This window comes from Megalops cyprinoides, chromosome 3 (genome assembly GCF_013368585.1).
Source record: "Megalops cyprinoides isolate fMegCyp1 chromosome 3, fMegCyp1.pri, whole genome shotgun sequence".
Classification (NCBI taxonomy): Eukaryota; Metazoa; Chordata; class Actinopteri; order Elopiformes; family Megalopidae; genus Megalops; species Megalops cyprinoides.
In genome coordinates, this window is record NC_050585.1 from 31,198,788 (window position 1) to 31,223,047 (window position 24,260).

The following is a 24,260-nucleotide window of genomic DNA, read 5'->3' on the forward strand; positions in this document are numbered from 1 at the left end:
GGTGACTCTGCTGTGAATCTATAGGCCTGAGACAATAGCAGTGGGCCTTGGGGATTACGTGACCACGAGAAGAGGAGGGAGGGAAGGAGGAGAGGGAGGGGGAGTGGCTGGAAGAGAGAGCGGGGCGGGCTTCCAGATGTAGCCCCCCCTCTCTCCAGGCCATGCACAGGCAGAGGTCCGCTCAAAGTTAACCGTGCCATTATCCGGATACTTACTGCACCAGCATGCTGTTTGTGTGCGTGCGAGTCGCTCGGATTGTGTGGGCACTGAACAGCAGCATCTGAAGACAGACTCGCCCTCACGATTAGCTCTGCTCTCCGTTGAGACAGGATGAACTAAAGCAGAGGCATCTCTCTGTGTTTTTTTTTTGCCTCTTTCACCATGGCTGGATTTTATAACTGTCTGCGAGGAAAAACGTAAGTAAGCTGCTTTCAAAGTAAACATTGCCGGTCTGTCTCTCGTCAAAGCATGTAGCTCCTTCTCATGTCACATCTTTTGCACTCCCGGTGTTGTTACAGTGTATCTCACTGATGCCTTCGTGTTAAGAAAACAGAGTTTGTGTTGCTGTAGATTCTGTACAAAGTGTGTACAGAATGCCTTTGTGTGCGCGCACAGAGATGATGGAGTGAAGACTGAAGGATAGCTTTTACAGAGCCATAGAAATGTGGTTCTACTTTTTAAGTTGTCAAACACTCCATTTTGGAGCATTACCTTACAAGAAATTACTGTAGGGTGTATTGCTTATTTGCATGGCTGAGAGTTTAAATGTGTCTACCCTGTGATGAGAGAACAGTGTGTGTGACAGGACCCATAGAGGTTTTGAGCATGAGTCATGTTTGCAGAGTGCACCCTCACACCCCCTCATCAATAGATGTTACAATTGATATCATGACTTTGTATCTCTTTGATAGCTGTGTGCAAAGTTAACCTTTGGTATTTTGGCTGATAGCACAGATACTAGTAAATAGAGCTTCTGTGCCTCAATGGAAAACAAACAGAGTTGTATTGATCCTAATATCCTCTGAATACACAGCCTGAAGGCAGTGACCTTACAATATGAGATACCAGGAAGCACTTTCTCAGAATGTTGCTGTGACATTCCAATGGCAAGTACTGGGATGCTGCAACATTTTATTTTAATGTTTTAAAATTGTTCCTACTGTGAACATCAAGCTATGCAGTGTTGCCTAGCACTGTAGTTTTTGAGTGACCTCATGCTTTCTGGTTGACATTGAAACATATTTGCTTGCAGGACCTGAGATACCTTGATAAAGGGTCTGGCCAATGTCTTATCTTCTACTTTCACAGTTTCGTAATGCAAACCATGCCAATCATTTGTCATGCCATTCCCTTTTGCATCTCAGTGCTTTAAATTCATAAACATATGAAAACATATGAAAAAGCACTTTACTAGAAACCCCACCAAAACACTAGTTGTTGTATTGATGTATTTTTTCTGATTGCCATGTTCTACAGCAAGGTTGAGAAAAATTATAGTATCCAAGTCCTGAGTTAACCTAAACTAAAATTCAACCTGTCAGATAAGCTATAGTCTATATATGTGGTCCAACTGTATACTCTTGGATTGATGCTCATATGCAAGTGGAGACCAACTGCATGCAGTAATCACACACTATGTTGAAAAGAACCTAGAGCACTCAAAGAGGAAAAAAAAACTCAGGGAAAGTATTTAGTTGGATGTATGTGCGATGTATGTGTAAGCCAATATGAATATGCCTTGTAAGGAATATTGACTTAAATGGTATATCCAGCTAAATACTTTTTAATGGACTTTTGGACTTTTACTGAAAATGCCTGTTAATTTGAAGTTCCAGATATATGTTGAAAGCCCATTCTAAAGCTAGCCACTGATAATTTGTCGGAGGTGTGCCCTTTAAGGGCAGTTAAAGAAATTCTTTCAGCATGGTGGTGAGTGAGCCTCTCTGCTGTTTCACAGATTCACATGTTAAATGAATCAACCTGTTTACAGTTATTAAAAATGGAAGGACTTTAGAGTACTTTACGTTGCCAGAAACATCAGACACATGGCTGGCTGTGCAGTAATTCAGGCTGGTCTGGAATCATAATTGCAGGTTTACCAGAGCAGGTACCATTTATACAGGGAGAATAGTTCAGAATTGTTCAGCTGCCAGTCTCCTTACTGCCATACAGGCTGATGTCCACGAACAGCTCCAAACATATTGCAGATGGGAAATATGCAAACACACCTCCATCACAGCAGTATAATACATGTGTTTGCAGTTCTTAAGTCAAGATTTTTGTTTTCAAATTACTGAAAAAATCATTATCAAACAGAATAAGATAATCGTGGTAAACCAGTGGGTAAGTCAGTAATGTTTATAAAACTGGTCTTAGTTTGCATGGCTTTTGATATCAGTCATATTCAAGCAAAAGCTTACATTTACTGTTGCTTGGATATTGAGATTTGCATCTGACTTTGGTGGCTTGACAATGATCGAAAGAGAAAAATCTGATTTAGCAACATCATGGCTACAGAGACGTACACTGCCACAGTACATCTGAAGAGAGATCTTTGTTTGTTTAAATAAAAAGTGAGCAAGACTAAGTGCTGTGTTGTCTTATCTCCAAGAATAGATCATTGTTTATTGTAATGGATAACAAAATGGACTCCATGTAATTACCCAGTGACAGCAGGGACAGGAAGATGAACTATCATGATTTTTTTGTCTCTGCCATTCCAAACAAGTCCTGATAAAAATTCTTTCTGTCAGCCCAAAGCTTCAAAGAGTGCCGCTATGATTAATCAAAGCATTTCTCGCACTTTGTGCAAAGCTTTCTCCAGCTCCTGTGTAAATGCTCAAGTGCATAATGTATTTTATGATATCAAAGATTCTGTGAATAATGAGCACATCTTACATTTTTAAGGTCTGTAATCAAGAGAAAAAGATGGATTTGAACTTTTCTGGCTTTAACTTAAGTTTTGTGTCACATTTTATAGAGACGTGACCTCCCGTGTTAATCATCATAGCATTGTCTCATGCACAGCAATGTTCTTTCACCACATTGCATTTTAACACAAGCTTATTGGCTGAAAGTCCCATTTAACCTGTTTTCCCAAATGTTGGGCAATATACTCAAAACTGAATGATAATTAATAAACAGTTCTTTAAAAGAAGTATTTATGGCATTTATGCTAGAGAATGATACCGAGATACTCCCTGTATGATGTGTGTGCTTTAAACTGGCATCAAGCAGCCTCTCTCCACTTACAAGCAAAGACAGTCAGGTTCACTTTGCAGAACAAAGCATCTCTTTCAGGGAATCTCACGACAGCCCAGTGACAGTGCTCACATGGCCTGCTTTATTTTTACCCTGAAACAATAGGATGATGTGTCTCAAGCTAGGCATGTCAACAGGAATTATCCTGAATAAAATGACCTTAGTAAACCCTTTTTGTGATTTGGATTGTACTTCCAAGATGGTTTCTTTTAGTAATATCTTGATATCTAAATTTTACAAAATTATTTTCTATCAGACTCAATATGCATACTATATTGAGTCTGATAGAAATATATACAGTAGCTGGATTATGAAAGGTCATAACTGAAAATGACCAGAAAATTGTCTAATTTTAGTAAGCTACAGAAGAGAGCTTTATAATAGGAGGAGAGAGCTAAGCTGTTGTAAACAAATAAACAAAAATGTTAATAGACTTCTCAAGCTTTCACTTCACTGTCAAACATGAAATAATAGTTGCAGTTAGCTGTGCTTTATATATGTATGGTTGTGTTAGGACAGCTGAATTTGTAAGCTTTGCAACTACCCAGGCTTTCTTGGGTAAAATAAAATATAGCGTAACAACCAACAGGTGTCACACACTTATTTGCTTGAGGCACTAAAATTTTTTGACACAGTGCATCACATTTGTTTATCCCTGCCCCCAGACTGCTTGTGACCAGGTAAGTGTGACACTTTGGCTGTGGAGCCAAGATGACAATGTTCTTGTTGAGCCCAGCAAAGAAGATTTTAGCAAATCGCATAGAACCCATGCTAAGCAAGTTCTGTTACTTCCAGCTGTTTGGTAAAAAGGGGACTCTATGTGTCAGGCAAAAACACTGGCAGAGTCTTTATTCCAGAAGACATATGATTCACTGTATGTGACCTGGATTTGCTCTGTTGTTTGGCAACAGCGACAACAACTAACAAGCTGTGTCACTGTATGTCACCATTAATCATATCAAGAATGTTACACTAGAGTGCTGGCACTCCTCATCTGCATGGAGAGCTGTTAGGATAAACATGTATCATAGTCTTCCTATGTGTGTTTAAACCTTACCCTGAACTTTTGCCAAGGTAGGCCTGTATAGTAGAGTGAATGAAATAATTGAAGCACCAGCTAAACAAAGGAGGAAGGTTTACACACGGCAAGTTAGCATATGGCTTCTATCAGCCAAATAAATGTTTCTTGGCTCATTTGTACTGCCATTTAGTATGTTTAATTCCTTCACGCTGTTGCTGTGGGCTTGTGAATTCCTGTGCATGGTATTTGAAGACCCATTGAAATACATTGGTTGATCACCCTAGACTGTGACTGAGACTGAGTGAAACTGATCAGAGGTCAGGCATCGTTCTACTCTAACACCATAATTTACTTTGCATTCTGTGCATATTCTTATTTAAATTAAACAGCCTGTGTTATTTTTAGATATTTTTCATTAACAAACAGAATATGCATAACTTTTTATTTGTCCTTTGATGCTACCCACTCCCCACTGACTGTCTGAATTGAACAGAGTAGAGAAATGAAGCTAAAGACTTCATTGCATGGCGCCTGTGTTGGAAGTCATCCAAGGTTAGTCCCTGCTTTCCCACTAGTGCTTTCACAGGGGAAGATTCTCTGAGATATTGCCCTATGAATATGAGCTGTCTGGCTCCAAGGACCACGTGGATCACATGACGAGACTTTGAGAGGAGAGGGGATGGGCCAGCTGTGGGAAGAGAGACAGATGCCACTGTATTAGTGTGCTGTGAGCATGTCGTAATACCTTTCACACAAGGGCTGTGCACTCTTCCCCGTATTTCGATTGTTCTGCTGTCTGCCTGCCCCTTGTATTTGTAGCTGTTCTTGTGCTTACGCTTGTATCGCCAGTCCGAGTGTGCCACGTGCATCTGTATTGGCTGCGTGCGTGTTGAGTGGGACAAAGGACCCTTTTATCAGACAACAATCTCATGACTCAGATTCTCATCTTCCTGACAATCCAGATTGCCGTTGGATGGCAGCCGCCTGGCTCCATGTGACAGAAACAGCCATCAGACTGCTCCCGAGTCACAGATGACCCGATAACAGTCAGGTCTCTACACAGGGATTTTAATGTGTAAAATCAGATGGCATTGATCCTGCAGTTCCCAGCGGGCTTCATCTACACAAATGTGAACTCCTTACAGCGGTCTGTCTGAGGTCTAATGCATAGGAGAAAAACACTCATTTAGCAATGAACAGTTGGAGTAGAATGCAACATATTCTCACTGGATTCCAGATCATTCCTGGCAAAACAGTGCTGCGATGCCACCCAGGCATCTGCCAGCGGCATAGATGGATCTAAAGAAAAACAAAACAATTTCCCTGGTCCTTCGCTATTATTGTGATTGATTCATGATTCATCAAAATGAAGCTGAATTGCCGGTAGGCAGTCTGTTTCGAGCCCTCCTGTTTTGTGTGACTATCCCAGGGGTTATTTTCCATAGTGCACCCCTAACTTTTTACAAAAGAAAATCTTGATATTCAGAATGGTGCCATTTCATATTTGCACTCAAATCTTTTGATAAACCAGAGAACTCTTCCTGAGAGCGGTATGCTACCAAGATAGATGGTAACGTACTTCAGAATATAGGAGAACATTCCTCACATTTCCTTGTGAAAACCTGTGCCTGTGGAACCAGTGAATCGGGTAGGCAAACTTTTTTACATTCAGTTTTCATCAGCAAGTCAGCTGTTTGGCTGTCATGTGGAATGCATGTGAAAGGAGTGTGGTTAACCTCAATTTATGCTTAGAGTAATAATAAGAATAATAAGAAGAAATACAGGTCAGGATTGCATGTAAACAATGTTGGTGAACTGAGGCTGATGAAATTGTCATCCACTATTTTGTATGACTATCTGTGCACACAGTTTATAACACACTGGACCAATACTCTGCTGCGATGAGCGTACTTCTGTCAATAAAACTGAAATATTACTTAATATATTGCTAAATGATTCAAATGAAAAGATTAACTCTTTAGTTCATCTGTTAGTAATAGCATTCTTGCATTTAAAAAAAGGTTGAACGAAGGGTTAATCTGCCATTAGCTTTGGTAACCACAGGTCTATGGTTATTGACCTATTGTTTGACACAATGACAGAGCAAATCTTGGAGACTGATTCCAATGCCATTGATCTGCTAGGGTAAAACGTGCTGGTTGCCCTGGTGTCAGTAGTACCGAGTCGGCATGGTGAGCCGTAATTGGCTTTGCGAGGGGCCCAGCCTTTGCGGCGTGCTCGGGGAAGAATCCAACTTTTGTTATGAGGCTCTGATCTAATTGGAGAGTGACCCGGTACATATGCAGCGGAGGCATTTCCTCTCCCGCAACACAGGGCGCGTGCAGAAACCAGGCCCCCAGCTGCAGCCAATTAGTGTCCGCTTCAGTGGGAGCACGATTGATGGGCATGGGCCTGCAGAGCTTTGCGGCGGGCCATGGGTCTCAAAAGAGAGAGCAGGGGGGCAGAAGGGCTTTGAAACTGTCAGCTTTCTGTTGCTTGTTGTTTTGGAGGGACTGGAGCAGCCAAAATGCTCAGATAGGCTACACTCCCTAGCAGAGTGCATGATTTGTGTCAGGTCAACATTACCTGACCTCCACGCCACTCATGTGACTGCCACACCCACTGTACATTGCTCAGCAATAGAGGAAGAAAACAGATTCATCTTTCTCTCCTGTTATCTTTGTAAAGTGTACACTGTATTTGATTTTATGACTTTTATATATGTTCTTATATTATGAACATTTCACATGGCTCTCTCTTGGATCATATACAGTGCATTGCAAAAATGCTCAGTGCTCAGCCCAGTACTTTGCAAAAAAGTTCCTAGAGATGCATTGTTACAGCACTGTTAGACTGATATTTGTTTATTTTCTGTCAAAGAAAATACTGCACATGTCCTCGAGTCTGTGGAGTGGTAAGATATTGTGGACATTGAATTTCAGATCAGTGAAGTGAATGACAGTTCCAGATTACTAGTTTGATTAAGGGATATGAATGAGCTGAAATGTAATAGACTCGTTTACTAAGTACCACCAGTAAAGACTGAACAGACTCCCGGCTGCTGTATTCTCTCTACAAACTCAACAGGAAGCCATACGTTGGAATCTTATTTCGTTTGAGTGATTGTCATTTAAACAGAGCGTTCTGTTGTGCCGAGCTCTAAATTGCTTTCACATCCTGTTTAGCCGTTCTGAGGCCCGCATAGCTGAAGAGTTCTGTCAGAGATAGTTTTGACAGCTTCCTCATGGCAAACAGTATTGGGTTTGTGCTCCCCAGGATTTCCTACCCTCCCTGCTAATCCATGGCAGGCAGTAACTGCTTATCATGATTCCTCAGCGTCATCTAAGGCCTTTTTATGCCTCCTCTCCAAGGCACAGCCAAGCAAATGGGCTCGTTCTGTAGATAAACATGTCAACAGGAGACAGACTTCTTTTTTTTTGTCTTTTCAGAAATGTAAATTCAAATCCATTCATGTCTTACTTATCTTCTGTCTGATTGTTTGTAGATGCATTATGAATCTTACTGTTGGCCTACAGCCTTCTTTCTGATATACGTCTGTATTGATTAATGTGTTGTGCTGCGAGTCATAATATAACAGTGACGGTACAGGAATGAATAGCTAAGAGAATATGTGAAGATGCCAGTAAGTCTAAAAATATTTTACGCGCTGGATAGTTGTTTGGATGCTGGAATACTGATGTAGTTGGTCGTGTTTTCAGTAACAACATGAGAGACGGCACATCTTGTGTGATGGGTGACAGCATCACATCTTTGAAACACTCAGCGTTCAGAAGCTAGCCTTTTTGTAATGGACTCTGATATGAATTCACATTTGTGGCAATGCTGTCAATCATTGCCTCTGGTGCCCCTTTACATAACTTCAATATTCAGTCTTAATATTCAGATGGGATTTTACAAGGGTTTTGCACTCACACATCTGCTATTTTCACTGCATAACAGGAACAGGATGACAGAATCCTCTCAAAGAAACATAAAAACGAATCATATCGACCGCACTTTGATTGTCAATCATAAAATAACGTCTTCTTAGTGCTCCCTGGTGGCCAGACCAGTAAAAAGGATTTCCTATTTAGCTGAGGTGTTGTGCCACTAGGAAATCCAAACTGAATAACTGCTGTCTGTCTGCTGGCAGGGACTACAGTGTAATGGCTTCAGGGCTTTCAGATGTGACAGCAAACCAGGAGCCAACAGACACCACAGAAGAATGCCCAGGTAAACTTTTCAGTGCTTTTGATGAATGGGCTGTGTATCGACATTTGTGCTCTCCTTCTAAATGGAAACTTATGCAATATATCTCTTAATATTATTCTCCCCTGTAGAATGTGCTTTTCCAGGTTTATTAGCTACATGGAGGAGGTTTACTTTGTGTTGTAACCCGTGTTGTCTGTGTGAATCAATGTGGATATGAATATGAGCCCATATAGAAAGCCTCTTAGCACTACTACTGGAATGATTCCCATGTGCCTGCTTCAAGACATTAGCTCTTATACACAGAATAGTGTTGCTCGTATTAACATGGTTAAAGCAATCTAGAATAATACACTGTGGATGTATATTTGTGTTGGAAGGGAATTTGTCAAGGTGAAGAGTTATCTATCGCACACAAACTCTTTCACACCATGCCCCAGTTTGTGTTGAGTAAATGAGGAAGTCATTGACAGCTAGGCTAAAGTCAATGTAGTCACAGAATTGTGGGCTGGATTAGCCATTTCCTTCAAAACTAAAAAATACAAAAAATACAGCCCTCCTTCATTGAGGCACAGCTTAGTATTTACAGTGAGCATTGAGAACATAAGCATCCACAATATCCAATTCTGTGAGGTAGGAGTGTCTGACATCAGCACCACAAGCTCACCTCAGCATTGGTCTTTGTACATATGCTGTGCGTCTGTGGTGTCAAAAGCAGTGTAGGATCAGGGTAGGAGAGCATCCTCAAAGTTGCCAAACATGTAGTTTCCCTCAGAAGGGGGTAGACCCAGCCAGCTCTTACTGGCTGCAAAAAATCTGTGGAACATTAAGAGCCTCAGACAGTCGTCTTCTGAATTTAATCTCACCCTGTTGTTCTGTGAGGCCGCCTGGATGTTGGAGAGGACAGGGTATTTATCCTCTGACCCAAATCAATCTTTTCATTACTGGGAGGCCAACAGCTGTGGTCGCTCAATCTCTTTCTCTCTCTCTCTGTTTGTGCTCCAGCAGCGGTTTCCCCCAGCCGTCCTAACGGCCCCAGTTTAAAAACTCTGATCTTGCCAGAAACCACACATGTAATTGGACCCTGAGTGTTTTCACTGCATGTGAGCGAGAGAGGGATTGTCTGGATTTATGTGTAAATGTAGTCACCATCATTCCCCTATCTGTAGTCATTGGGCTTGCTTTGATTGAAGGAACTGTGGTTCATTTTGAAGGCTCTTCCTTTCATAATGTCACTCAGTATGGAATGGAATGATACTGGATTTACACTGGATCACAGACCTCCAGGCTTGACCTATGCCTAATGTTTCTAACTTTTCTCCTCTTCTGCATGTAAACCTAGACAGTAGAGAAACATTGTTTCCAAGCAGTTGGTAACAGAACATGGAGTCATTAACTCATGGCAGCAAATAGGCTTTTCCCACCCGTTCTTATGAGCCAAGCTTTCGAAAGAACAGCGAAAGATGTTGAGGAATGGAAGTTTGAGGGGAAAGGCTTTTCCTAGGAAAGGACTCCCAAGGCCATAAGACTAAGGTGATGAGTTCTCCACAGTAGCAGTAAGCTAAATAGGAAGACGTGGGCTCTTGATAGTGTAATCTGTGAGTCATTACCTTGTAAAAGGTAGATTGCTCCCACTTCAATGCGCATACATGAGTAGCAAAATGAACATACTCAGAATTAGAAGAAATTCTATTGGGCTCACCTAAACCATGTTGTCTATTTGCGAGTGCTGCTCACAATTACCAGATCAGAGCCAGAGTTTGCAGTGAGGCTATTTAGACTGGAAAGTAAGCCTGCCCTTTATTTGCAATGACCACAGACCAATACATTGCGGTACAAGGACAGTCTAATATTGATTTAGGACCCAGGCCTTTCCTATCTTGTCTTTAATGCAGTGATGGAGTACACCATACTGCTGCACACTGTTGAGGGGTGTGATCCAAGGGGCGGGCAGTGGCAGTATTTGACAAAACAGTCATGGCAGTTGAGGGGCTTAGGGATCCTTACACCACCATATCGTGCATATGGTAGGATGTTGCCAGGTGACATCATAGTTTGTCATTTGAATTGAGGTGACTTTCTTGTGGCAGCCACTTCCCTCATAGCTAGTTGAAGCTTGGCCAGGTCTCAGTTTAATATATGTCCAAATGTGACTTTGACACAAGTGAAGTGTTGTTAGTAGTCAGTCACACCCAGTTCGATGAGATGCTAGGTAGCTACAGATGAGTCGCCTCAGTAATTTTCAGTCAGTTGGTGTAGGCATGTTTGTGTAAAGCCTTTTTAAATCACATTGCATGTATGATATATCAGTCTGCTCCAGGTTAAATAATGGCTCAACCCAGCAAAAACAAAATTGCATGAAAATAGAAATGTCCCATACTTTTGTTCAGCTTGTTCTGGAATCAACACACATGCAGTGTCTTTTAAAGTAAATAATCTCTCAACCAACCATAACGATCAGAAATGCCCTAAAATGGACAATGTGGACAACTGCCCTGCCATTCAGAAGGCCCGTGCACCAAAGCAAATAAAATATTCTGTTGCTACCTTTTCATTTAAACACGTATGCCTATGTTTTACCAGGCCTCGAAACCCCACATTTAAAGTAGAAATCAAAACCAATCAGATCATATATAATGAATATTTTGTATTCACTGTCATATAATGCATTCCACTAATCAGTGTACTGGATGGGATTTTGCATTAGATGTATGATGGTGGAAGATGCTGTTTGTGCTGTATGCCTTAGGGAAGAAAAAGTCAAAGTTCCAGACTTTTAAAAAGCTTTTTACCAAGAAGAAAAGAAAAGAGTCGCCCTTGTCCAGTGGAGAGAGTGCCCTGAAGTCCAGTCAGTCCAGTGATGATCTCAACGCTCCCAAGCCCGCACCAGTCCAGTCTGCCCCCAGCGAGGATTCTGGGTAAAACTGAGAATAACACAGGGAAAAGCTGCTTTCAGATTGCGATATATTAAAAACGCCTCATTCGAAGAAGCATCAGGGATAAGTGGCATTTTCTTCAAGTCGATAACAGTGGTCTTATCTTATGGTAATCTTATGGTTATTGTTATTATGGTTCATTTAGTCCTATAAAACAGACTGTGACCTGTCATTATGGATTTAACCCATGTTTCTGTCCTGATGTGCTTCACCAAAAGAGTGTATTTCACAGTGTGTGTGTCTGACTCATTCATCCCACATTTTCAGCTTGCACTGTCATCTCACTTCAAACCCAAAACTAGATGGAGCGCTCTGAAGTTTCACTCACCCAGTCTGAAACATACAAATGTCAGTTGTGCTTACTGAACATGTTACTGTCATGTTCAGTGTAGTACCCTACAATAACATGAATGTGAATTGCATGAGTCCCAGAAACAGAACTGGCACTTTGGCTTCCTACATGCAAGCTGCTTCTTCCTCTGTCTGAGACTGAGAAAGCAAGCTGTCAATTAATCCTGCCGAAAGGCTTCAGTCTCATTGATGAATGTAGAGCATTTAGGGTTTATTTTTTCCATTTTTTGAAATGCACTGCTGGAAATAAACATGTTCCTCCCACATACAGCGCTTGTGTTTATTATAAACGTGCTGTTTTTACACATTGGATTGGAAGTAAATTTTCACTCATTAACAGCACTGCTTGTACCAAACATTTATTTCTTTTCTCAACTTGTTTCCTTGGAAACAGATCAACAGTGTTAATACTTACTTGCTTTTCTCTCTTGGGTTTTCTGCAAGTTTCATTTTCCAGGAACTCTTATAAAAAAAACTGAATGTTACACTTGTTCTTTTCAAGGTCAAAGGTTAACATGGGAAACAAGGCCATGTCACATGACAGTGTCTTTGTTTCTGATTCACCTTCATCTGAAACCAATGATGGCATGGTCTCGTCGCAAGAGAGCATTCATGGGAAAGTGAAGTCTTTACAGGTACTCGGACACCTTTTATCCCTCATCTTGAATGTAGCTATGTATTGTCATAATTTCACTATTTTAATTCTCTGTAGTCTTTGCACCTAACAGCTGAACAATAAAGGAAATATGCAAGCCGATCAGCAGCCTTTCAGTTTGAAATGTGTGTAAGATCAGTGCGTGACCAGCAGGAGTGACAGCTCACGTCAGGCTTACATGGCAGTTGCACTGAAATGGTGTGGATCACAATTTCCCCCTGTTGGTGCACAGCTTTTGTAAAGAATTAGAAGCTCTTTCAAAGGTCTCTTAGACACCAAAAGGGGATACTGTTTCAACCATACAGACTAGGCCAGCTGTAGTTTTTTCATCCAGTCTGCAGATGGATATATGGAAGGTACTGTGAAGATTGCTGCAGTAGACTAACTGATGCTTTGAAGAATGACTACACCAAAAACATAATAATTTATGACCAAACTTCCAATAGTTAGGAAAAAAGGAACGTGATTATGATAAAAGTTGGAGATAGGAGGCTTGTAATGGCTTTCTTTCAATCAAAGATCAAACTTTTTTTCTTGAGAGACTGAACCCCCTTTGCTGAATCAGGTGACCAGTGTAGTGCTCAGATAACACAGCCAAAAAGTCCACTGTTCATTCAGTCTGCTTTTCTATGAGAACTGTGTGAGAAGCAGAGACAAAGCACATTTAGTAATTTCTTTATTCCCATCACAAAATGTAGAATGACTACTGTCCCACTGAATAATATAATAACAGTATACAGCAATGTCCTCTATTCTAGTCGTTGCTTGGACCAGTGTGAGCTGATTGGGGAAGAATTTTGGGATGTTGGTGCTTTGCAGTTGCAGCTGAAGGAGGCCATCCGAGTGGGTTCCCCTCCGGCCCTCATCTGCCCTAAGAGGGGAGAGGACACTGGCGCCCTGTCGGAGGACGACGGCCTGCCACACAGTCCCCCAGAGATGTCCACTCTTCACACAGTGCTGACAGGGTCATCTCAAAGGGTGAGTCTCCCTGGTCTGCCCCATTCTGCCCAGAGCTAGTCTCCTCCCTGTTCCTCCCAGCACACATCTGGGGTAGTGCTGATCACCCACACTGTTCCTTATACTCATGTTGTCCACATTTACAACATAATTAGTACACTGTCTGCTTTCCGCATCAACCTACACCATGTAGGGATCAGAGCACACACCGGTTTGCAGCTCTTTTTAATTTGCCCTTAGATGTTTCAGAAAATCAATTGAACACAGCACAAGTTTTGCTTTAACTTTGACTTGGCAACATACAAATCAAAGCACAGCTGCTACAGCTGCATCCAGCTGTACCCAGAGGCCCATACTGCCATCCCACCCAGCTCTAAGGCATTAATTTACTTATAAAAGACTTCTCCCTTAAGGTACTGGCACTGAAAAAGTAGGATAAATTGTTAAGCACAAAGCATTATTGACTGAGAAATCTGCCGTCTATCCAGCCTACTAGTTCACAGGTAGACTATTTATGTCCTCTGTCCCTCTGTGCTGTTATCTCGGGATGTAATTGTGTAGTTGCAGTCCCTCTCTATAGTGAAAAATGCCTTACCTGTCCTTGCTCTGGTGTCACCCCTCCCCCCAGTCCTCGAATCCTGCCGAAAGGACCAGTTTGCTGAGCCTTGAAGGATCTGACAGTGATGATGACGAGGTAACCGTGTCTGAGACCATGTGACCAACCACACTCGGCTGCTTATAAGGTCTCTGTAGGAATGACCAGAGCAATTTTACACTGAATCTTCCATGTATTAGAAAGGGATTGATTTCCCCTAATTTATTTTCAGTGAACATTTATTTTCAATCACCTTGAATTGAATGTTTTTACTTTACATATTGGATGAAATGACAATGTGACAGGTCATAAATGTGGTGCAATGTAGTAAAAAATTACTTTAACTACCATTACTAAACAGTTGTACAGTTGTTTGTTGTCACAGAACACTGCTACTGTTCATAAGATTCATAAGAATTGATTTTTTTCATAAAGAAGAGATGAGATGCGGGGAAAGTCTTTGTGCTGTGGCACAAGAAAATTCAACATAAAAAAGCATTTGCCTTTTTCATGTTTGTGGAGTTCTTTCAGCATCTTTGTGCCCTCATCAGCTACTTAAGTTTTTTATAGTGAGAAATCCCACTTTCTTATGGGAGCTTAGAACTTTTCAACTCCAGTTTTTTTGTTGTAAGGAAGAACTGCAACATTTTAGTGTTAGAAGCTTTAAGTCTTCTGTTACACATTCCCTGGTCTCACAGAAAGCTGCTGCTCACCCCTGGATGGAGTATGTGAGACAGCAGGCGGCTCCTTCTGCATTTCCCAATGCTCTGAAATTGCTCTGGCCCCCTTTTAATGTCCCTGTGGGAATACAGCGGGTCCCAGCTGGTGCCTCCTGGAATGGAAACGCTTGGCTGAGCAGACGGAACATTCCCACCGTCGAAAACTGTTTGCCTTTCGTGACGCTTTTATCAATAGCTCTGACTCCGAGCAGTGGCCCTGTTAAGTACACAGTGACTGGCCCGCACCGCACACGCAGACACACTCACATGGGCGCACGCACACACCCCAGCCAAAGAGCCATCCCAAAGGTTTTGTGACTAAAATGGCCGTCACCTATTTGCGTTTCTCCCATGTGTGCGTTTGCATCCTGAGGTGGAACCCAGGCTTTAACAAGCCCAGAATCCATTTCCATATAACACCATTGGCAACCCACAGTTTAAAAGTCTTATTATAGCTTGAGGAAACTCTGCTGCTGCAAGGGCCCCATCTGTCTGATGATGTTGACAAGCCAGTGAGAGGTGATGATGAGACAGCAATACTTTACCTGTCATGCACAACACATTTCTGGAGAATTTATTACAATGCACTGAACATGGGAGAAGTGATTTAGGTGGCGTTGCAGTTTGAACGCTTTCCTGTGGCCACATCATTACTCTGCGTGTGTGGTGAAAACGGGTATTTTCCAGTCACAGTCAATGAGGCCAAACTGAACCTGGCCACCGGAGGAACTTTGTTATGAGAGCCTGATTCAGGTTGCTGTTACACCCACTCCCAGGAAAGAAAGAAAGTGGTCAATAATTCATTTCTAGGTCTTTATTTGGCTACAGGTGACCTAATCATATAAAGCAACCACAACCTGAAAATGAGGCCTTTGTTTTGGAATTATGTCACTAACATTGAAAGCGATAGTTTGTATTGTTTTACAGTTGTATATAAATGAACATCTCAAATTAAATATGGAGGATAACATTGATTAGATTTATTTAAATCTTGCATCTGAATGTTAGTGTAGAGGGGTGTGGGCATCTATCGGTCTGTGTGGGTGCATGCGTGCGTTCATTCATTGTGCTGCTGTTATTGAGCTAATTAAAGTGTAATAATTAACAGAATTCTTTGACTTTACATGCCTGTGTGGCATGTTTATTAAAATAGTTTGTTATTTATTAAGTCTTTTAATTATCAGCTTATGATAAATTCAGTCTCCAGATATCACAGATATTTGAGATCACGCCTGAACCTATTGGCATACTGCAAAATTATAAACACTGTAAAATGATTTGGTCCAGAGGGACTGTGTCATAAACAGTAGTATTATGTACCGAGTATGTGCCTGCCAGCCAATCAGGATCTCTCTCTCTTTCTCTCTCTCTCTCTCTTCCCCCCCTCCCTTTATGTAGATGTCTTGTGAGGCCTCCTCCAGACCGGCCAGCCCGTTTATTACCCTCCCGGCAGACTTCAGTCAGCCTGCCAGTCCGGCCGGGTGCCTAGACAGCTCTGCCGCCCGCCACCGTATCGCCCTCAAACACAAGGCCTGCGCCAAACGGAAGCCTGCCAGCGTAAGGCCACTGTCGCTCACAGCGTGTGGATATGCAAGCGCGCCGAACACGTCGGTATCCCCAACAGGGATGAAATCCCTTGAGGAGCCAGTGCTCTAGCCAAGCAGATTGCTAGATGCTCCAGCCTTTAGGTCGTTTCAGTTTTTGCGGCTGCATTATATGGCATGGACGCATTCTGCTGATCAGCTAAGCTGAGCGGTGTCGGATTTGTTTAAAACAATGCAGACAGTCTGCCAGTGTAAAAATTACAAGGTGAATTGATGTTGTTTGTGCAGGCTGAGCCCTAAGGCCTAGGGCCGAAAACAGGGTGTGTCATCTGCAGAGCAGTGACTGGGATAGGGGTGGCTAAACCCAGGGTTTCCTCATCCCACCTCTTTCAGGCACCCTGAAATTCATCAGGTATCTGCAAGTTATTTGAGTGACGTCAGTGGAGTAGCACCTGTCCTCCAACAAGCACCCACTTCACTGTTAGTACAAAAAATTCTGCTGCATGTGAAAAACACTGGCTGCATGTGAGTGTATCAGGGGACTATATTCGGAGGTATAAGGCAGAACCCCTGGTACAAACCTCCACCGCTCAAGAGGGCAAGGCCAAAATTGTGTTCCAGTTCATCCATCATTTCAGCCAACCCTCAAATACGCAGTACAGTATAACTCTACCACAGTTTCTGAAATGCTTGTGCCATGTTTTCCATGAAGAAGAGTGGAAGGCAACTGAAGTGTTCATAAGATTCATAAGTACTGGGGAATAATTTATAGAAATGAATATTAACAAAATAAAGCTGATGTTTGCTAATGGCGAGTGGTGTCATTTGTACATACAATGTTCAAGCATTCAAGTATTCCTGAAAGAAGAGTTTCTGTTTCAGAGGGACATATCAGACAGCAGTAAACTGAAGGTTTTTGGTGGGACACAGAGAACAGCAGAAGACGACCTGACTGTAGTCAATACAGAACCATCTTCAGAGGAGTGGGAAGACAAAGGTATTGAATCATCAGTTGAATCACATTAGGAATGATAAAAAGCATAGTTTTTATATTTAGCAGGCACTTTTGTCAAGGGCAAGTCTGGCTGCTTTCACATCCACTGACTCATTTACAATACACAGCTTTGTTTTCCTTAAACAACTGAAGTACCTTGCTCAAAGGTAGAGTGGTACGTAATTCAGTCGGTGATAAACTGATGTAATTTGCCTAGTAGGAAAGATGGCATGCTTTTGTTGTTACAGATGTAATGATGGAGCAGACAGACGCTGACAGGGACAGGACTGAAGCACAGCCAATCTCCAGTGTCTCATCCCTCGTGGAGCCTGCAGTCACAGTCTGCCTCCTCACAAGGGATCATGAGGAGCAGGAGGAGCAGAGCACAGCACAGGATCCGTCTGATAAGGGATCCCAGCTCCGTGATGCATCTTCCTCTTCAGAAAATGAGTCGGATGCAGAGGAGATTCCCTCAGCTTCACACCCTGTCCCAGAGCCCCAGCAGTTCCTCCAGACTGCAGCACTGGCCTCTCTGGTGCCCCCTGCTGGCCACTGCACTGACCCGGTGTTGCTGGGGGGGTGTGAGGCAGACAATGGGGGGCCAGGCTCGCTCCTTGAGGAGGTGCTGAACTCGCTGGAGGGACCGTGTGCCGCCACACATGTCATAGAGCCTGATGACACTGCCCTGGAGCTCCGGACAGAGTGCAACGCGAGTGAGAATTTGGCTGAGGACCAAGGATCCTCGTGTCCTGCCTCAGATTGTCCCCAGGCCAGAGGACCATCAGCACCTGGCCCAAAGGGACCCTCACCCCCTTATCTAGGGGATCCCTGCACAGATGCGACCTCTAACAAAGAGCAGTGTGAGGAATTGGGAAAGTGTGACAAGCAAGATGACAGCACAAGCCCTGTTGAATATTGCACTGAAGACAACTACCTGCCAGAGGAGGTGGAGGAGAAGGAGGATGAGGAGCATGAGACAGAGGAGAAACTGGGGGAGGGGCTTGAGGACACAGGGGAGGAGTTTGAGGAAGCAGGAGAGGAGCTTGAGGGCACGAGAGAGGAGATCAAGGAAGAGGGAGAGGAGAACAAGGAAGAAGTAGAGGAACTCGAGGAAAAGGAAGTGGAGTTTGAGGAAGAGGGGGAGAATGTGGAAGCAGAAGTAACTGCAGCAGCCTGTGAACAGCCATCCTCAGTGGAGCTGAAGGAGGAAGAGGCCTCCTCAGACTCCACAGGCACAGCAGGAGTGCAGTCAGATGATGATTCTGATTCGGAGCGCGGCAGCATCACGAGCTTGGAGCGCACCTTTGAGCACTCTACCCCTGTTGAAAATGTGGGTGACTGCGACCGTCCATCCCAGCCAGCAAACAAGAGCACATTGACCCCTGAGCAGAACCAGCTCACAGCATTGGATCCAAGTGTAGAAGAACCTGGTGACACCACAGACAACGTTTCAGAGCCCAGCACTGGGAATCACAGCAACATCTCACAAACTGCTGAGGATCATGGGAAACAGCCCGCCAGCACTGGTAGCAAAGTCCGCTTCACTATTGCCCCTGCCTGGCAGAGGTCACTGTCAGGAGGCGCGTCCAGAGAGCCACATTTTGCCCCGCCGGTTGACCCTGAGGCATTTGAGGAATGGTCTGATGGGGCAAGGGACCCTGTCCGCCAGATGAAGGACCGGATGGTGGAACCCCTGCCTCCTGTGAAGGCAGACCCCCGTTCCAGCCCTAACAGAACCCCCTTTGCATCCCCTCTCCTTCGAGAACCCTCACCTCAAGAGGCAGGGAGTGCTGAGAATCCCTTCGGGATTCGGCTGAGGAGAACCTCAGCTCTGCTACGCTACTGTGACACGGGCGTCTTAGAGCTTACGGGGAACACTGCCCTAGCATTGCCCACCGAACCCCAGAATCCACCCCTCTCCCAGCCCCCCAACACCAAACCCACTCCTCCCAAGAAACCAGACCCTCTGGATGACACTACTGCCAAGGTTAAAAAGACTCCAGGTATCAGATCCCCTCATGCTTTCACTCTGTAACTTATCTGTCAATGTGATACAGATACAAAAATTACTCTTTTTAAGAGGAATTTACTTAAATGCTATACACTCTAATGTTTTCCAGATGTCAAAACATCCCCAGTGTATATATTTCAGTGGGCAGCAGTTGGTCTGCTGACCTCATTCTTGAGTAACACACAATTATATCCTTTCATGAGTTTGCCTGACTCCTGTGGTGAGCGTGACATGAAAATATTTCTAGTTCTGAAAACCAGACATTAGCGGCTAAAGTTTAAATACAGCACAGTAAAGGCTTTCCCATAACAAATTGGCTGCATTGTGAAGTTATATCTAAAGCACAGATTTATTCAGTATGCATTGAAAGAGTGTCATAGTTTTGAAAGGACAATTTAAAAAAAATCAGCTTCTGCTGGTGGGTTGTTTGAAGTTTGATTTGTGTTGTTGAATCCCTGAGTCATGAAGTTGCTCTCACTCTCAACATGATTTGCTTCCTCCCCCCAGCTTTGTCCTTTGAAAGATGTAGTAGTCTTCCTGTTTTTGTGGGGGTTTTTTTCCAGAGCTGGCCGTTGGTAGAGCACCTGAAGGAGGGGTTGCTGCACCAAGTTGGATTTCTGTAGCCAGGCAAAAACAGAAAGTCTTCAAAGAAAACTCGCTGGATGAGACAGCTCAGAGAAAATCCACATCAGAGCAGGTGGGCTTTGCTGGATCGTGAATTCACTCTGGAAATCTAATGACTAATTTGTAGCAGAGTGACATATTTGACAGGTGACTCCATGTCAAAGCAATTCAACTTGAAGCTGTATTGAAGCTAATTTAACTCAGTATGTCTTGCCGTTAGCTGACTGTGGAATTTCAGGTCTTACTGAAGGATTCATCGTTTTCTGGTTTACCAATTACCAAGTGTATTTTAGCACACAGACTGCTCTAATATGAAATTAACTTAGTTGTAACAAACAGTTGCTGCAATTTTTGTCTCCATATTTTATTTTGATGTGCAGAATGAACCTCAAAGGAAAATATCATTACCAGTCCCAATAAGTCAGACCAACAAAGAACAGCCAATGCCTTCAAATTCACCAACAGGTAATTGTTCCCTGCAAGAAATAATGAATTAAATGTGTGGAAACACTTTTTTGCCTTGTTTTTGCATAACATTCACATAAAAAGACAGTGATCGGTAGCTGTTCTGCAGAAAACACTTCCCCCTTGTGGACAAAATTATGCTTTGCATTGAACCACTCAAATTTGCCCATGGAAACCCAATATATATTTCAAATGTGAATATGAATATGTAATCCAGATATATAATCCTCATTTGAGCAGGGCTTACTGTAATTCACTTTGTTACTATAAAAAAGCAAAAGAAACACTTTTTTAAATGGAGGGCAAAACGTCAGCCAAGCAGCACATTTCCACAACGTTACTAAAATCATAGCCAAACTACCTAGAAACTTCGCTTATCATCTCAGTCTGGGGGTTCCTAATTCTCTGTAGTTCCTAATTATGTTCCACAAATGGCCTTTTTGCAGTCTATTGCAATTGAGTCCAAATCCATCTAGTTCAAAGTAGGTACATTTCCATCTTACATCCTCACTGTCTTGGCCTTTGATGGCCTCCTGTACCACTTCCCATTCATTTTAAATATTAGTGCTTATCACTTAGATTTGTAACCAGCTATAAAAGGTTTAAAACCTCCCGTCTTCAGTCACCTGATCTACTCACCGGCCTCTTGGAGCACTTTTGCGTTGGTCTAATTGACATCACAATACAGTGATTAATGTATATATGAAGTCAACCCAGAATTGTGAACTTTTTCAACAACCAGTCCTGCTCTGTTCCAGCAGCACCCTGGTCTCAGGAGATCTCTGCAAATGCCACTGCAGAAAGGGAAGGGAAGAGGGTGCTGTCACACTTGCCCCCCTCTCCCCTGGGCCAAGATGAGCCCCCCTGGATGGCACTGGCCAAGAAGAAGGCTAAAGCCTGGAGTGAGATGCCCCAGATAGTGCAGTGAGAAGAGGCCACCACAAACCTGCACACAACATTCCATCTTTTACCAAAGGATTTCTTACCCTTATGTCTGACAGGCCCATGCTCCAGGAATGCTCCAGAATACCCATGTAAAATACACACAGGAGGGGAGGGGTAGTTTTGTTTTTGAACAGAAAATCAGACTCATTAAAAATGAGGTGTCTTATTACAAGTTTACTGTCTTTTTATTACGCTTGTTTACATATGCACACATTTGCGCACATCTTCAAGTATGGTCCTAACATTCACTTTGTCTTCGGAATAATCCAAATTGAAGGAGAGGATTACATGGAGGGGTCTTTTAATTTATTTTTCATTTTTATGTACTTTTATATGTTGTGTATTGTATTGCCTCTCAGTGGCTCCTTGTTGTTTTAATGTGACATGACTGTGTTGTACATAAAATGTGCCAAAAACAAATATTGGAGCCAGTGTTGTTTACCTTTTGTCCCAAAGCACAAAATTATGTCCAACAAGAGACCTTTGGGTTGTTTATTCCAAGCATATGGCATCCCTGAATAATGTGTGAATAAAAGGTTGTGCATCAATATTTTAAAGATTCAGTGCTCCAAGACAACACAAACTGAAAGCAACATGGAATTAACAGGAATGGCTCAACTTTGGTCCTCCGATTCCAAAGTCTACAAATCATCAAATCATAGTGTCCATCTACTTACCAAAGGAGTCAGTACTAATTGTATTATATTGTTGTGCCTTTGGTGAGCCTTTTTTGTATTTTGTTAATAAATTTTGTGTACTTCAAGTTTTGAGTCTCCATTTTCATTTTTATGCATTATGAACTAGTTAATTTTGGGAGAACAAGTGCTGATATTGGTAAGATATTGAACAGCTTCTTCAGCAGATGGCAGCAGTCCTGCTCCTTGTAGTTGTCTGTTATGTGAATCCATAGAAAACCAATCCAAGGTTAGGTTTTGCCAGAAAATTGTGTATTTAATAAAGAAAAAATGCCTGTCAGCATCAGTGGATTACCTTGATTGTTTTTAATTCATTGTTGTTGATTATGGCATTGATTAGAATAGTAACAAACAACAAAATTGTCCTCCCTGGTTGGCTAAATTTATTGTGTTTACTAGTAAATAACTGCTAATTTTCTGTGAGTATTTGTAATTCTGTGCCTAAGATACCATCTTTGAAAGTGCAATTTCCACTGTATTTTCTGTAGTTGTGGCATCCATTGGTAAAGGTTAGGGCAGGAGCACCTGATTGATGATGATTGTTAGGTGAGTTCCAAAAGCCGTTTTTTTACAACTCCTTTGTGCTGCTTCCCCTCAGGCCTTTGTTCGGTTGCTTAGTGATATCATGCCATGTCACGAAGTGAGAGCCCTTATTGAGAGCTTAAGGGTGAACCTGGGAATCAACTGCAGCACTGCTTTTTTATCTCAACCAAAAAATCTGTTAAATGGTTTCCTGTAGCTTTACAAACACTCTAACCGACAACCTGAGTGTCCCAATCGCAATGAACTAACAGTAGTGGGTCAGGAAGAGATTTGCTGTAAGAGCTTCTGTGGAAATTAGGTAACTGTGTAAGAAACAAATGTATCTCAGATTTAAATGTGAATGCATGAAATGGTGCATCACAGGCAGCAGTACACTAAAGTTTCAAATTAAGTGAGACAACCTGTTTGTTTAGATAAAGGGGGAGGGTGACAGCATGTCTCAATTCCTTCAAAGAGAAGGAAGTAACACAGCTCCCAACATACAATAGAAGTCTTTACAACCTGTTCACACTAACCTGTTCAGACTTCACCTTGGTCCCCAGAACTAGGAATGTCCTACACTTAGCTCCCAGTCTGATCTGTGACTGTGTTTTTGTTAGGCCTGAAACTTAAGGCATGGCTGCAAATGAGTCTGACAGTTACACAAATCAGTTTGAAATATACAGGAATTCTGATGCCTGAGCCTGACACAGCATTATAGGCACACCTTTTACAAAACATGATGGTGGCTGGCATTTTAAATGAAGTATATTTGAACAAGGTATTATAGAACAATATGATTGTCATGGTGTATGTCCATCAAGTATATCATTACATTTTATAACTGTATTCTTGGTGATAAAATCTTAGACTTATATAATTTACAAAGATTAAATACAAAGATAAAATACATAAATTACACAAGCTACATTGATTAGTTATGTAAGGTAAAAAGTAAAGAATTTACATAACTTGACTTGCAGCAGTTATGAAATGAAGTAAATTACTGCAATTATGTTACATACATTGGTTATGGAAACTATGCACATTTCATGAATTACATGAAATTTACATGAATTACAGGGTATATAATTTATGTATTTAAGGTAAGTAATGAAGTAAGATGGTAGTAGTAGTATAATGTATTCAGAAAAGTGCTCAATGGAAGGTTAATTTGTTCTAGAAGAAACATTATTGAGCTAACTTGAATATTCAGTCTTGCAGCACAGTAATTTCATCTTTAATCTTTCTGTCTTCTGGCTATCTTAAAAAACCAATTCTGTATGATCCCAAGGCCCATTAACTGGTGAAATGTAGTTTATTGAATAGACACTTTTTTTCTTTTTAAAAAAATATTGGTTGCACTCCTGGAAAATTCACCTTTCCTTCTAAATACTGAAACATACACGAAAACAAAATTCAAAGCTTTGGACATTTTCATAAGCAGGAAATTTAATTTTCCTCCATGCTTTTTTTGTTGCAACTTCATTCAAAATTCTAAATAGCTGGATAAAATCTCATTAATGTTAGACTACAAATTGTGTGGTAAATCCAGAGTTAATCTCAGCCATTTGTTACAACTGACCCACTGCTGTGTGTCTCCCTATCTCAATTTTATTATAGCAATCCTACCCAGATATTAATGCTGAATAGATTACTATTAGCGTGTATGATCTCTTTTGAAAATGTGAACACCGCACACATGCTTTGAATTCTAATGTTTGTATATTCCAGAACATTTGCAGATAGTTTACAT

At 42.0% G+C, this 24,260-nt stretch overlaps 1 protein-coding gene across 1 annotated transcript; it reads left to right on the top strand.

Annotated features, from left to right (window-relative positions):
• Window positions 1-218: 218 nt before the first annotated feature.
• Window positions 219-21,503, top strand: LOC118774460 (CRACD-like protein). Its single transcript, XM_036523803.1, has 12 exons — window positions 219-416; window positions 8,436-8,515; window positions 11,241-11,409; window positions 12,281-12,413; window positions 13,253-13,411; window positions 14,019-14,084; window positions 16,103-16,261; window positions 17,131-17,245; window positions 17,491-19,245; window positions 19,817-19,950; window positions 20,258-20,342; window positions 21,101-21,503. The coding sequence occupies exons 1-12, from the start codon at window positions 382-384 to the stop codon at window positions 21,268-21,270; spliced, it is 3,060 nt and encodes a 1,019-aa protein (XP_036379696.1). The 5' UTR covers window positions 219-381; the 3' UTR covers window positions 21,271-21,503.
• Window positions 21,504-24,260: the final 2,757 nt, after the last annotated feature.

What these genes read in the sequence shown, in the direction of transcription:
- LOC118774460 (XM_036523803.1), top strand. Translation starts at nt 382, where the DNA reads ATGGCTGGATTTTATAACTGTCTGCGAGGAAAAAC. An exon ending in TGACAGGGTCATCTCAAAGG is followed by an intron (nt 13,412 to 14,018) that starts GTGAGTCTCCCT and finishes CCCTCCCCCCAG; the next exon opens with TCCTCGAATCCTGCCGAAAG. An exon ending in CAAGGTTAAAAAGACTCCAG is followed by an intron (nt 19,246 to 19,816) that starts GTATCAGATCCC and finishes GTTTTTTTCCAG; the next exon opens with AGCTGGCCGTTGGTAGAGCA.